This window comes from Astatotilapia calliptera, chromosome 13 (genome assembly GCF_964374335.1).
Source record: "Astatotilapia calliptera chromosome 13, fAstCal68.1, whole genome shotgun sequence".
Lineage (NCBI taxonomy): Eukaryota > Metazoa > Chordata > Actinopteri > Cichliformes > Cichlidae > Astatotilapia > Astatotilapia calliptera.
This window is the reverse complement of record NC_137434.1, coordinates 5,559,118-5,571,904: the sequence shown is the minus strand read 5'-3', so window position 1 is coordinate 5,571,904 and position 12,787 is coordinate 5,559,118. Positions and strand designations below refer to the sequence as shown.

Sequence of the window (12,787 nt, the reverse complement as noted above, 5' to 3'; positions counted from 1 at the left end):
GTTACATAAAATTAATCACTGCAAACATTCCAGCCTATGGAGCATGGCTGATTTCACATCGACAGCTTTTTCAAACAAAATGGTAGAAAATGTGTGTTTCACAATAAAATAAGAAAGAAACAGATCACTGCATCAGTCTCCTAGCTGCTTTGCCAAATGGGAAGAACTTTCTCCCTGAAAAGCATGAGAGCATGGTTTGCATGTTGTTTTTGCAAATCAGTTATCACCCATTGGACTTATAACCAAGGTGTACAAAAGAGCTTCACGTCACCTCTAAATGTAGATGAACTACCTTCTTACTGCACACGTCCTTAAAGGCGGTATTTATGTGAGCCAGAAGCTGCAGACTGCTCTCACTCCCTTTCAGACTTGTTTTAACTATGGATCTGTAGGTCAGTGAAACAGGATATCATTAATATGGTCATCCCAAGCACGCAGCTGTGGTTGTGAATGCAAAAGCGCCACCCACCTGTTGTTTAGACCATCTGATTGTAAATGACAGCCAATCAAAAGAAAGCAGGCTAAAAGGAAGAAGAGCTTTGGGTGCCTAGAAAAGCGCTATGTAAATGCAATCCATTATTATTATTATTATTATTATTATTATTAAGAGTTGTAGCAGATAAAGTCTAAGAACATGGAGTTGGAAATGAGCATAATAGACTTTATAGAAATGTATCAATACCTGTGAAAGGTACGTTGTTATTAATAAAGTGTCAAATGCAATGGAAAGGAAAATACAAGATTCAAAAGAAGAAAAGTATGAGAGATTTAAAAAAAAAATAAATTGTGATGTGCAGTAGGGAGTTATTAATATAAAGAATTGTGTGCAGTATATAGTGTGCTATATTAAATTTGTGGGGTCTTGCAGGAATGATTAGCTCGTGCTCTTCAGTCCTTCCTTTAAGCAGCAGAGAGTCCAGAGGGAGATTGGTATGAGGACTTACTGAGACATGTAGTAAAGACAAAAAATAATTCACTGAAACTGAGCAGTGGCAGCAGCAACAACAAACATGGTGAGAGTGCCGTCTAACCCGGGGCCATCGGGGGAGAAGTTAGCTATTTGGGTCACTGTCACGGCCGAGCCATACATGTAATTAGACTTGGGAAACTTCTCTCTCCGCACATGGAAGTTTTTTCTGGGAAACGGGCTAGGCTGCAAACAGGAAGTTGACATCTAAATAAAGTGCACCCCCCCTTTGCCCCCTCCTGCCCCGCGCAGGAAGCTTGCTCGGCCCTTTTTAAACAGTTACACAGACGGGAACCTTCGAAAGGGAAGCTTTAAATAGGCGAAGCCGCGGCCCGGCTCGGCCCAGCTCAGCACCGCAGCGGTCTGGGCCCCGGCAGCAAGGGACCATCTTAACAGTGACTGTCGCTGCCATTTTTACCCCGGTGAGGTCAGGCCTGTCCTGGGAGTCCACTCTGGCCACCAGTGTGATAAGTCATTGGGCTTGGTAGGCTGTGGTTTACACAGTCCATACTTTGGTGTCCAAGTTAGTCCACTTTAGGTCTGCAGGGTCAGTTGAGTTTATTGACCAGTCACGTGGTCAGAAACGGGCTGTCTAAGCCTTTCATCTTTGCCGCATTTATTATCTTTGTATGATTTTCATGTTGCACATAGTTTTAATTCACGTGCAGCATTTTTGTTTCATCGCAGTCTCCTGCTGTTTTTCCTCTTACAGACCAGCTTCATGCATCATTTTCTCTTCCTTCAGTGACATCAGGGCTCGTGGCTGAAGTTTACAGTGACTGGCATATTTCTGGTTCATGTGTGGGTCTGAGTCTGTGTTAGTTTAGATGTTGTGTCTAACCCTACATCCCCTAAGGGGCTGTTGAGATGTTTTTTTTCTCTTTTTACACGGGGTATTTTCTTTCTTTCTTTTTTTTTTTTTTTTATATTTCTTTTTTTTTATGTTTGTGCTTTGGGTCCTCGCCACCCCTCCCTGTGCCCTCCATGCCACCCCTGACTAAGTCGGGGCCTGGCTGCCTCTGTGGTGGCGGTGATACCACAGCCTTAATGACAGGGCCGTGGAGCTCTGCGTCCGCCTCGCCCTGCCGCCTCACCTGCAACACACTCGCCAGTTTACACACTGCTGCAGGAACAGCACTGACTTGTGTGTGTGTGTGTGTATAGTTAGAATAATGCTGCTAACACTATTACTAACTGGATGGTTTTACTGACAGTGGCCATTATGTGGATGTCTCAGCATCCTTATTTGAACGCACTTGTCACGCTACTGACATGCCGCTCTCACGCTTGACGAGCAGAGTGCTCCCTGGCTGAAAACTAAGTGGTGTCTCTAAAACAAGAGTGCAGCCAGTGTTGCTGCTTTGCCAAGCAGAGGAAAGTCTAAAGTGGGATTAGGTAATGTAGCGAAGAACCATTTTTTGTACACCATGCTGCTTTTTTCCTTCAGCTGGAAGCTGTGAGGCTCTGAGTAATTGTCTAAATGACCAAGCTGGTTATCCAAATGGTTCATTTTACCACCATTCAATGAGCCACGAGTGGAATTGTGTCATTTTCAAGGGTGGAGTGTGGTGGGTGGGTAATTGTTTTGAAATTGTATTGAGTTTATTGGATGTATTTAGACATAATTGCTCGACTTTAAAGGCTGATTCATGCGCTGACAAAGACAAAGTCCACTGTGGTGGATCCACTCAGATCTAAATGCTTCATTGTTTCAATGAAAGATAAAACGTAGCACACTAGAACTAACATGACACCGTCACTGTGGGAACCTCCAACTACAGCGAGCCACTTGGTGAATCTGTTTGCAGTAAGTTGACCAACAGCTTTTTTTTTTCCTTTTCAATAAATGTGTTTTCTGTGTCTTTCAGATATGCAACAACTCTTTAAGTTACGCTTTGACATCCGACTCATCAGTTAATTCCACTCTCAGATGTCAAATCTTCAAACTGTTCATCCAGTTTTGAGTAATATGAATGCGTTTGAAGCAGACTTGAATCAACGTGACGTTACATATTTTTACAAGTACATCAAAATATCCTACAAGTACATTTTTCCTTTCAAGTACTAAAATGAATACAAAAGCGCTCAAATTGCAAGTATTATAATGAATAGAACCTGCTCCTGTGAAATCCATGGTTACTTTGCATTTCTTCTGTTGGTGCTGTATGTTGTTAAAGCCTTCCATAGACAGACATGTAGCCAAAGATGAAAGCAACACATCTACAAGTCGGAATATTCTGGATAATGTCACAACATCCCACATTGACACAACAGTTGTTTTGTGAACCAAAGTGTAACAACCCTGCTTCCAGGTCTTTTCCATATAGACCTGTGATTAAAAGCTAGCGCTGCTACTGTATGATTGTTGAACATGAAGGCAAATCTTGGCCCTGCAGGCCTCCAGTTGAGAAAACAGGATCTGCTGCACTAGCTCGTGGCCTGGCCTTGTTAAGGTTGCATCACTGGGTGCATATAGCATGACTTATGTCATTTTGACCCTTTGAAACTGGCATAACTAACTTCATTTGGAGAGTGCAGCAGGAGGAAAGTTATGTGAACACACACAGCCACACAGTTCACCTCTTACAGTTCAGCTGCTGATCTCCTTTCTTTCTCTCTCTCTGTGTTGCAGGTGGAGGGGGTAGGCCTGTACTTCCGTCAGCAGCTCCTGCAGTCCCGTCATCGTGGCGCCTTCGAACTGGCTTATGTGGGCTTTGTACGCCTCACAGACATGTTGTGCAGGTGCGTATGTGTCTGTGTTCACATTCAGCATAAATGGACTGAAAGGTGATACTGTTGGACGGCCATGGGCATTAGCTTCCATCACGACAGTGAGTGTCCCTGTGCCTTGTAATTAGCAGTAGGCAAGCACACTCAGTAATGTTCTTCAGATATAATCCACTCTAAATAAATCAAGGCTGGATAATTGGATTTATTTCTAATCTGGTGCCCTCTGGATGGCCAGCAGAAAGGCATGGGTGTGAAAGAACTGAACTGCTGGTGACAGAGAAAACCCACGCTGGCACAGGGCGAACATGCAAGCCTCTGACGATCTCATTAAAAGAAACATGCAGCTCCTTTAAAGTGGAGTCAGACTGTTAAATACCCTTTAATGGTCAAACACATTAAATCATTAAAGCATGAAAATCTTGGAGAGACATCTGTGATGTTTTGGGGTGTATGAGTGCCCGTCCATCCGTCCATTTTCTTTGGGTTACCTAATCAAGCCTATCCCAGCTGGTGTAGGGTGAGAGGCGGGTCACGACCCTGGACAGGTCGCCACTCTGTCACATCTGTAGCCAATTTATGGTAAAATGGTAAATGGCCTGTATTTATATAGCGCTTTACTAGTCCCTAAGGACCCCAAAGCGCTTTACACATCCAGTCATCCACCCATTCACACACACATTCACACACTGGTGGAGGCAGCTACCTTGTAGCCACAGCCACCCTGGGGTGCACTGACAGAGCGCCCCAATTTAGAATCCTCAGTTAACCTAACCCTACTAAACTGCATGTCCCCATTTGTGCACACAGTGTGGGTAGTCTGTAGACGTGTAAAGGCACCAGGGACATGGATAGGTTTTTGAGCAAAGTACGCTGCAATCCAGACAGCGTCAGGGAAGTCTTTGCTCATTTCAGCAAAACGTTCTGCACGTAACAAAACTGCAGGAAAAGATTCGGTCCCTTATGAAACAGAAAATATGATAAAGGAGGTCCTGAAGTCCTACATCAAACAAAAACATCTCAGCTTCAGCTTGCAAATTCTTGAAATGATAACTACAACTTATAGACTGAAAGATTAATCGATCTCAGACAAAAACAGAAAAGTGCAACTCATAGCTCATAACATTTTCAAACTTTTTCTTTGAAAACCAGCATTTTGCAAAACACTTCTTTGCAGTATGAGAAAAGAAAATGACAGTTTTCCTGCGCTTAAATTGCTCAGTGAAGAGCAATAGCCTGGTTTGGCCTCAGTGCCAGTGTGCTGCCAGGGCCAGCGTTAAACTTGGCTGGAGTGACATATGACGCCAAAGTCCTCATCACCTGTGCTATTCCTAGAAATAATCTCTCTATTATTCTCCCGAGGAGGAAGAAAATATTTGTTTTAATTCTAAACGACATGAAAGAATTTCTCACTTTCATGTACCTCCCAGTTTTCCTCAATGGTGGGTTGTGGAAAACGTCTTTAGCCCTGCGGCGGGTCACCAGCCACAAAACCGTCACAGCAGTGTTGACTTTGAACCACCCAGTGCTGAGCAGTTAAAACAAAACTCACTTGTTTTGTTCTTGTGTAGAAACCAGGCTCTCTGTGCGTTGTGTAACATTTTAGCGGTCGTGTGTAGGAGTACCGGGGAGTGTGTGCGTCCTGCCGCTGGCTTGTGTGGATGCGAGTGTGTGTTTCCATGAGGGAAAGAGCAATGTGTGGATGGTATGCAGGCCGTGTGCTGGGTTATGGGGTGTTGATTGCGGGGTGCTTAACCGCAGCCTTTTGATGCTCTGCCTCGGGATCTGGCTTCGGTGTGTTCCACTGTGTTTGCACTCTTTCACTCTGTCTCTTTGTCTCTCTCTCCATTCTTCTCAGTTTTCTCTTTCATTCACTCTTTCCGTTTATCTTCACTTTCTCCTTTCTGTTTCTTTTTGACTAAATTCTTTGGTTATACAAGTGAATTTCTATCTGCAGTTGTTTATAGCTGTGGTTTCCATTTTTGTGCTGAGACATGCCCCCAGCAGTGCTGTCAGATGAACTCATTTACCCCTTAATCAACACCACCGTTCGTGCAAAAGGCACAAATAAACGAGTCCCATAAATAGCTGTGTTTGTAACAGAAGTGGAGAAACTTAATGTTGTTCTACTAATAACAGCGTAATTTTGCGGTAAAACAAATATAGTTAATGTCAGTTCATGTCGAACGTCATGTCTTAATAGTCATGTCTTTCAGTAGCTTTCTTTCCAAGCTCCTCAGACAGTCTTGAGACCATCTCTCATAATAATATTTGCAGCCCTTTATTGAAGGGCCATATAGATGCATGGAAATACAGTATATAAGGCAAAAACACCATTTGGACAGTTATAACAAGCTTGAAAGTCAATATTTGGCATGACCAACTTTACTTTTCAGCATACCTGAACTCTCTTAGGCAAACTTTCTTGTCATTTCTTTAAGAAGTCTTCAGGAGTAGTTCTGCAGGCTTTTTGAAGGACATCCAAAGCTCTTCTTTGGACGTTGGCTGCCCTTTGGCCCATTCTCTGTAAAGATGGTCCCACACATGTTGAGGGGAGAGGCCAGTGCTTAATTGGTTTGGGTTGGTGTGTTTGTTTGGGATCACTGTCACTGAAATTGAAAGGTGGAAGAAAGTTTTCTTCTCTGATGAGGAAAAAATGTAACCTTATTGGTCCTGATGGTTTCCAACGTTGCTGACACAACAAGCAGATCCCACCCGAGATTTTTCTACGCGTCACAGTGGAGGCGGCGCCACAATGGTCTGGGGTGCTTTTTCCTTCAGGAGGTGCAGGGGCGTCAAACGGCCACTGGCTCTGTCCAGATGTTGCAGAGAGCGTCCCTCGTGATTTATTATATGATTATTTTTTTTGCCATTTGTCACGTTGTCTTAAACTTTTGATTGGGAATGTATTTCTCACTTATACAATTTTATTGCACCAATTTTATTTTGCATTTTAGCTATTTATCTATTACTGACAAAGCCACTCACGCTAACACTTGTGACCATTTTCCTCCTTTTAGCTGTTTTCACCATTAACATTTTTTGGGATATTATTGGAACATTTATTCATTGCTTTTTTACTTTGTCAATAATTTAGCCAACTTTTCACCAGTGTATATTTTGCGTTATATATTTTAACATTTATTCAAAACCTTTTACTTTAACTGTTTATTGATTATTTGCAGCTACCTGCTTTTAAAAAGAAAGTATTTGTTAGCTTGCTGGCTCAGCTAGCCGGTTATTTTAGCAAACTGTTTCAGTGTCTGTGTTCACTCTTATTTGCAACAAGTGCCGTGTACTGCTCTGTTCAACATGTGGCTGTTTTTATACATATTTTTTTATATTGAGTACTTTAATACCAGCAGTATACTGGGAAGGAACATCTGGATACAAGTACTCTGAAACAGAAAACTGGATTTCAGTACGCATTCACTGCATGATGATGTTTGCGCCCTCACTGTGAGGCTGGATTATGCATCAGTACTACATCTTTACTCTTTCCCACAAATGTCATTGTTTTAATTTGCCCACTCTGCTTATTTGGCTTTTGTCAAACAGCTGTTTGTTACAGAAGTAACAGATCAGTGTGTGTCCACCAGAGCTGCTTCATAGATGATCAGTTTGAAACAAAAACCCCAAAACCTACTGTGGGGTCTGTCTGATTGTCAGCGGGGTTTTTAACATGCGAGCATGTATCCAGGTTTGATGAGAGTGGCCTGTTTTGGTTTTGTGTATATGGAAAATGATGAGTATGACTTTACTCATGTGTGGACTACAGTGCACAGGGAAACTTAAAAGATTTCAGTCTTTGTTGCTTACATCCATGTCATTGTTTTGTGTGTGTTTGTGTATAAGGAGTGGAAGTGAGGCCCTGCAGCAGCTTCCTGCTCGCTGGCTTTCTGAGGTTCTGGAAGAGGTCAAATCCAGCGACCCATCATCTAAGCTGTGCGCCACGCGACGAAGCGCTGGAATACCTTTCTACATCCAGGTGTGTAAGCAATATTTTTAAAGATATAAACAGAACAAATGGGCTAAAAGATGATGCAAAGGGTGCTTGTAAGGTTTCAGATTTGTTGCTGGACTTGCTATTGACTCTAAGTGTTGGCAAGAGCCTAATGTTTAAATTTCCGACACTTCAGAAACCACAGGCTTGTCAGTAAACATCACATTCCTGTGACTTGGCTGCTGCAGAGTGTGCGGTAGAGTGGTGGTCATGTTGGTGGTCACACCAATTTCTTCATGAGTATAACTCTCTCAGGACACAGTGACCCTTTGTTGCAGCTGATTGCTTCTCTTGCTTCATCTGATAAAACTTCCAGATTTAAAAAAAAAAAAATTATTTTGCAAATAGAAATGTGTCACTGCCAACTGCAGCGGTCATCCCGAAGACAAAACGAGGACCATAAGCAGTAACCATTTGGTCAAAATTAGGGTTTGCAATAGAAACCTTGTGTGTTTTTGTTCCTGTTTACTCCCAAAAGTAGCGCAATAAGCAGTTCTTGGCATACCGGTGAAGCACTCGTGCTGGAAGAACACTCCGTTTCCTAATCTAGCCATCTTTTTTTTCCCCCCTCACGTACAACACACACACACTCACTCACTCACTCACTCACTCACTCACTCACTCACTCACTCACTCACTCACTCACTCACTCACTCACACTCACACTCTCTGGTTGTCCCTCCCGTCAGTAGTCCCACATATTACTAACACTGTGTTAGTCTCTGACTCTTATTTAGTCTCAGCTCGCGTCTTCACTTCCTTTGATTCCTAATATCGAAACTAGACGTGACTGAGGGGATGTTATCAGCAGTCATTTTGAAGCGGCTTACTCTTCTTTTGTGGTTTTGGTCAGACAGCCGCGTCGGTGATGTCACTGACTCGCTTGTTTTCGTGTGTGTGAGGCACGTGCGCCTCGTAGCTTGATTGAACGGGATGCTTCACATTAGTCTTAAATTAATTTAACCGACTTTCTGAAATTGACTTTTAAGGGCTCTGACGTCTTCCTGATCCTGTTTCTTTTCTTTTTGTTTTTTAAGACTTTCTAAACATTATCTGTGATGAATAGTAACATAACAGAAGAGCTTTAACAGGACAGAGCCTGACAAGTAGGCTGGGTGATTAAAACTGAGGATGAAGAGAGACGGAGAAGATAAGATGAAGGTGAATGAAGCAGAGGAAGTCTGAGAAGAAGAAGTTGCCACTTTGGCAGAACTCCAGACCACATTCCTAGACAGACATGGAGTCAGATCCGGGAAGGCTGGCTCATGCTGGTCCTGACTAGTTCATAGGAACCAGGCTAGCCCTCCTTTTCGTCTTGGCTTCCTCTGCTTCTAACCTCAGAGTTCATAAGAGCCAGATATGCCCCACCCTCTCCATCTTATCCTTCAAGGTCTAAGTCTTTACCATAAGCCAGGTAGGTCAGACACATCTGGCTCGCATCAGCTCCAGCAGAGATGACTTCTTTCTCACACAGCAAAGTGCCGTCACCTCCACACACACTCCCGCATTCCCATCTCCCACTCCGAGCTCATACAAATGATCTCGTTCAGTCAGCCTGTCAGAACAGACTAACTTATGGGATTTTATGAATGTATTTTTTGTTATTACCATATAAATGTGACTCAGTTTAGCGGGCCACGATAAAACCCTGAAGCATAGACTATTTAATAGACGGATGCAGTAGCTGCAAAGGGGCTATTTGCAGTGTACCAGCACTCCCACAGGATATCACACCTGATGTCATCATGTGATTGGTTCTTGAAAAGGCTCATCAGTAAAAACAGAAAATCATTATGGGCGAGGTCTTTAAAATAGGATATGTCTGTTGTTTTATTCTTGAACTAAAATGACTTTGCAAGCCTCACAGTTCAAAAATAATCCTTATTTATCTCATGCGAGGTCTTTGTAGCCCCTCACTTCATCCTCAGTTGGAAATAAAGCAGTTTTAGCTCCCTGTAAGTCGTCTGATTGGCTGCCCCTCACAAACAAAAGATGGGCACAGTAGCATTATCTGTTTTTTTTCTCCCCTTGCCCAGGCTCTGCTCTCCTCTGAGCCCAAGTCGTCCAGCTGCAGCCTGTTGAAGATGACCATGAGAGAGCTGATCGCTTTGGCCATGCCTTCTGCTGACAAGACCACTGACACCTCCACCGTGCCTCAGGTTTCGCCACCTAGCAGCTTCATTAATCATAATTCTAGTCAGATCTAGCCTCACAGATCAGGAAGTGAGATTTCCTGAACACAATTTTTTGTAAAAGCACAAAGGGTCATTTTTATTATCGCCTTAATGTTTCTGACACTGTATTCAAGGTGGAATTTTGTCTGTGGCTCACAGGTCCATGCTCTGAACATCCTCAGAGCTCTGTACAGGGACACTCGTCTGGGGGAAAACATTGTTCCTTTCGTCTCAGAAGGGATGCAGGCTGCAGTGCTGGGCTTCACCTCTCCTGTCTGGGCAGTGAGTCTTTACTTCCTGTTTTTTTTTTTTACCTCGATTTATTGTAATCTGAACATCACAACAAACCAACGTTTGGAGTGCATACTTGATCGGCGGTTACTCACTAACCCATGGTGATAATTAGCTTTTATAATTTCTCTCTCTTCGTATTCCAATTTCTTAACCTCCATTTGTTTTGTTTCCCAGGTGAGGAACTCCTCTACTCTTCTTTTCAGCACTGTGATCACAAGGATTTTTGGCGTGAAGAAAGGGAAGGACGAACACTCGAAAAAGAACAGGTTTGCTTCTCGTGCCTCTCTTGAACTCACCTACCGCGTTCAAGTTTCAAGCTGTGTGCATCAGTGCGTAAAAGGTCAAGAAAGTCACAAATACTAGTTTAAAAAAAGCTCTTGTTTAATAGTGAGCATTATTTGCCTTAAAATAAACAAACAAACAAAAAAATCACATAATTCAACAGACATAAAATGAGAAATCTAAATCAAAATTTGCAGTTCAATGAATGTAATTAATCCATATTTGTACTACAACAACAGCAACAATCAAACACTCATTGCATGTTCTTAAAGCCGAGATAATAAAAAAGGCCCAGTTAAACACTGGTTATGTTACCATTTAACCACAAAGGGGTGCTGTTGTAACACCACCCAGGCTGAAGGGCAGTTTTTCACTCTGCTCAGGCTTCCTGACTGCAGGATGCAGGTTTTCCTCTGTTCCTGGAATATCAACAAGGAAATGACATGGGAAGCACAGAATAGGGGGAAGTCTTGCTTGGAAATGTAATCTGCAACTAAATTACTGTTACTGATATAATATGAAAAGTAATTGAGTCTTCCCAGATGAGGTCAACAACATAACAAAAAAGGCACTTTTTGCACCTCGGGGTGCTTTTATGTTTCTTACATAGAGAACAGAGTGGCTGATGATTAAAAACGGAGAGAATGGAATCACTAAATCTGAAACTTGTTTTATGAAACTTGAATTATTAAAAATTTAAGAGCTCGATCACATTTTTCCTCTCAGCACCAGCCAGTGTTGGCAGGAGTTTGTTTTTCTGAGTGTTCCAGCTGTTCTTCCTCTCCACTGTCACCAAGTGCTGATCATGTCTGTTCTTTCTTTAATATTGTAGGATCTAACTTATAAACCCATTTTTTGCTGTGAACTGCTCTAGAATAAATAAAACTAAGCAGAGCTGAAAGAAATCCTGGTTTCAGACCTGGCGTTTAAGAAGACTTTGTCTTTAAAAGCAGTAAGACGGTAATGTTTAGACTAGCAGTCCCAACAGCGCAGGTGATGAAGAGCTGTCAGATGCTGAGTGTTGGATACGATGATATATTTATGTGCTGATCTACAACCGTCACCCAGAATGGGTTTTGGCTTGTGTAAATGACAAATGTATCTGTTCGTTATTTTAGCTGGAAGGTTATCAGCTCTGCTGTCAGAGATTGTTTGAAAGATTGTGGATTGTTCCTGAGGTTTCAGAAAGAGTCTTAAATTCTAACAGGCTCCCAAAGCCTTGTCAAACCACCATCCAAGTGTTTGGAAACCTTGAAATTAAAAATTATAGCCTGTGCTTATCGAGTGTTCTTTCTAAGTATGTTTTATAATCTGTTGTTTGTAACTCGAGCGCAGCATAACTGGATAGTTGGTTTGCGATCTTCCATTTTGTCTCTGACTCTCACAGCGCGCACAGATACCTGCTAATAAGTGCTGCGTAACACAAACCTCTGAGGTTGTCCTGTACAGCTTGAACTGTCACGCAGATGGCCTCCCTCTAGAATACTTTGGTGTTCAGAGGAGTTCGTGAGGAGCTCTCTGGTTGCCCAGATCTTGGATGTGCTGCACACTCACGACCTTTGATCGCAAGGCAGTTGAACAGGTTGCCTGATAGGAGGCATTGAGCACAACTCGAGGGGACTCGACTCCTCTGGCTGCCAGCTCGATGTATTGCTGTAAAGCTGTACGGCTGCAGAATATCCGGCTGGTGTGAAGGTTGGTTTTCAACCTTTTCAGTGGTAATTACGGGGTGAAAGCTGATAAGACCACTCACTAATGATGGGAGCACTGCTAGGCTCTCTGCATCCCAGCTCCCACTTTGTTCTTTATGTGCTTTGTTTTTGTGAATAAAAACATTGTATGAAATCAGCCTGTCAGCACAAGAATATTAGCATGCTGTCAGAACCACAGAGCTGTTGGCCCGACTGTAGATTCTGCGTCTTGTTAAGCGTTACTTCACTGCCCTTACCCTAACCCTGCAGAGTGGCCTTGCACAACTTGTAACCATAATATATAAATCCCTCACATGACTGATAGCTTATTTTCCTCCGGTGAAACTGATACAGGGATCCGTCTAATATTCTGAGCACATTAAAACAAACATGGTAATAATGTGCATGTACTGTTTGGCTGCCTGTGCGACACTTATGTTCAGCGTCTATATTCAGCTCAGAAGAGATTTGTTACTGCGTGTATAATCTGGGGTAAAGTTTCCCAGGGTTTTGGGTCGTGCTCAGTCTGGTTCCCTGTGCTGTGTTTCTACTGTCTGCCTTACTGAAGCCCGCTGAACGTTAACCAAGCTAACAATGCTGCACTTTATCTTGTCTGCTTTTACTTGTGTTTTCAGTCTGTTGTCGAGCC

The 12,787-nt window shown here is 42.8% G+C and overlaps 1 protein-coding gene across 1 annotated transcript in view; it reads left to right on the top strand.

Annotated features, from left to right (window-relative positions):
• The window catches only part of thada (THADA armadillo repeat containing), a 119,448-nt gene that overhangs the window by 18,903 nt on the left and 87,758 nt on the right, over window positions 1-12,787 (top strand). Inside the window, exons 22-26 of the mRNA XM_026190295.2 lie at window positions 3,600-3,709; window positions 7,550-7,682; window positions 9,734-9,856; window positions 10,031-10,153; window positions 10,340-10,431. Of these exons, the coding sequence (XP_026046080.2) occupies window positions 3,600-3,709; window positions 7,550-7,682; window positions 9,734-9,856; window positions 10,031-10,153; window positions 10,340-10,431 (581 nt within the window). The remainder of the gene's footprint in view (window positions 1-3,599; window positions 3,710-7,549; window positions 7,683-9,733; window positions 9,857-10,030; window positions 10,154-10,339; window positions 10,432-12,787) is intronic.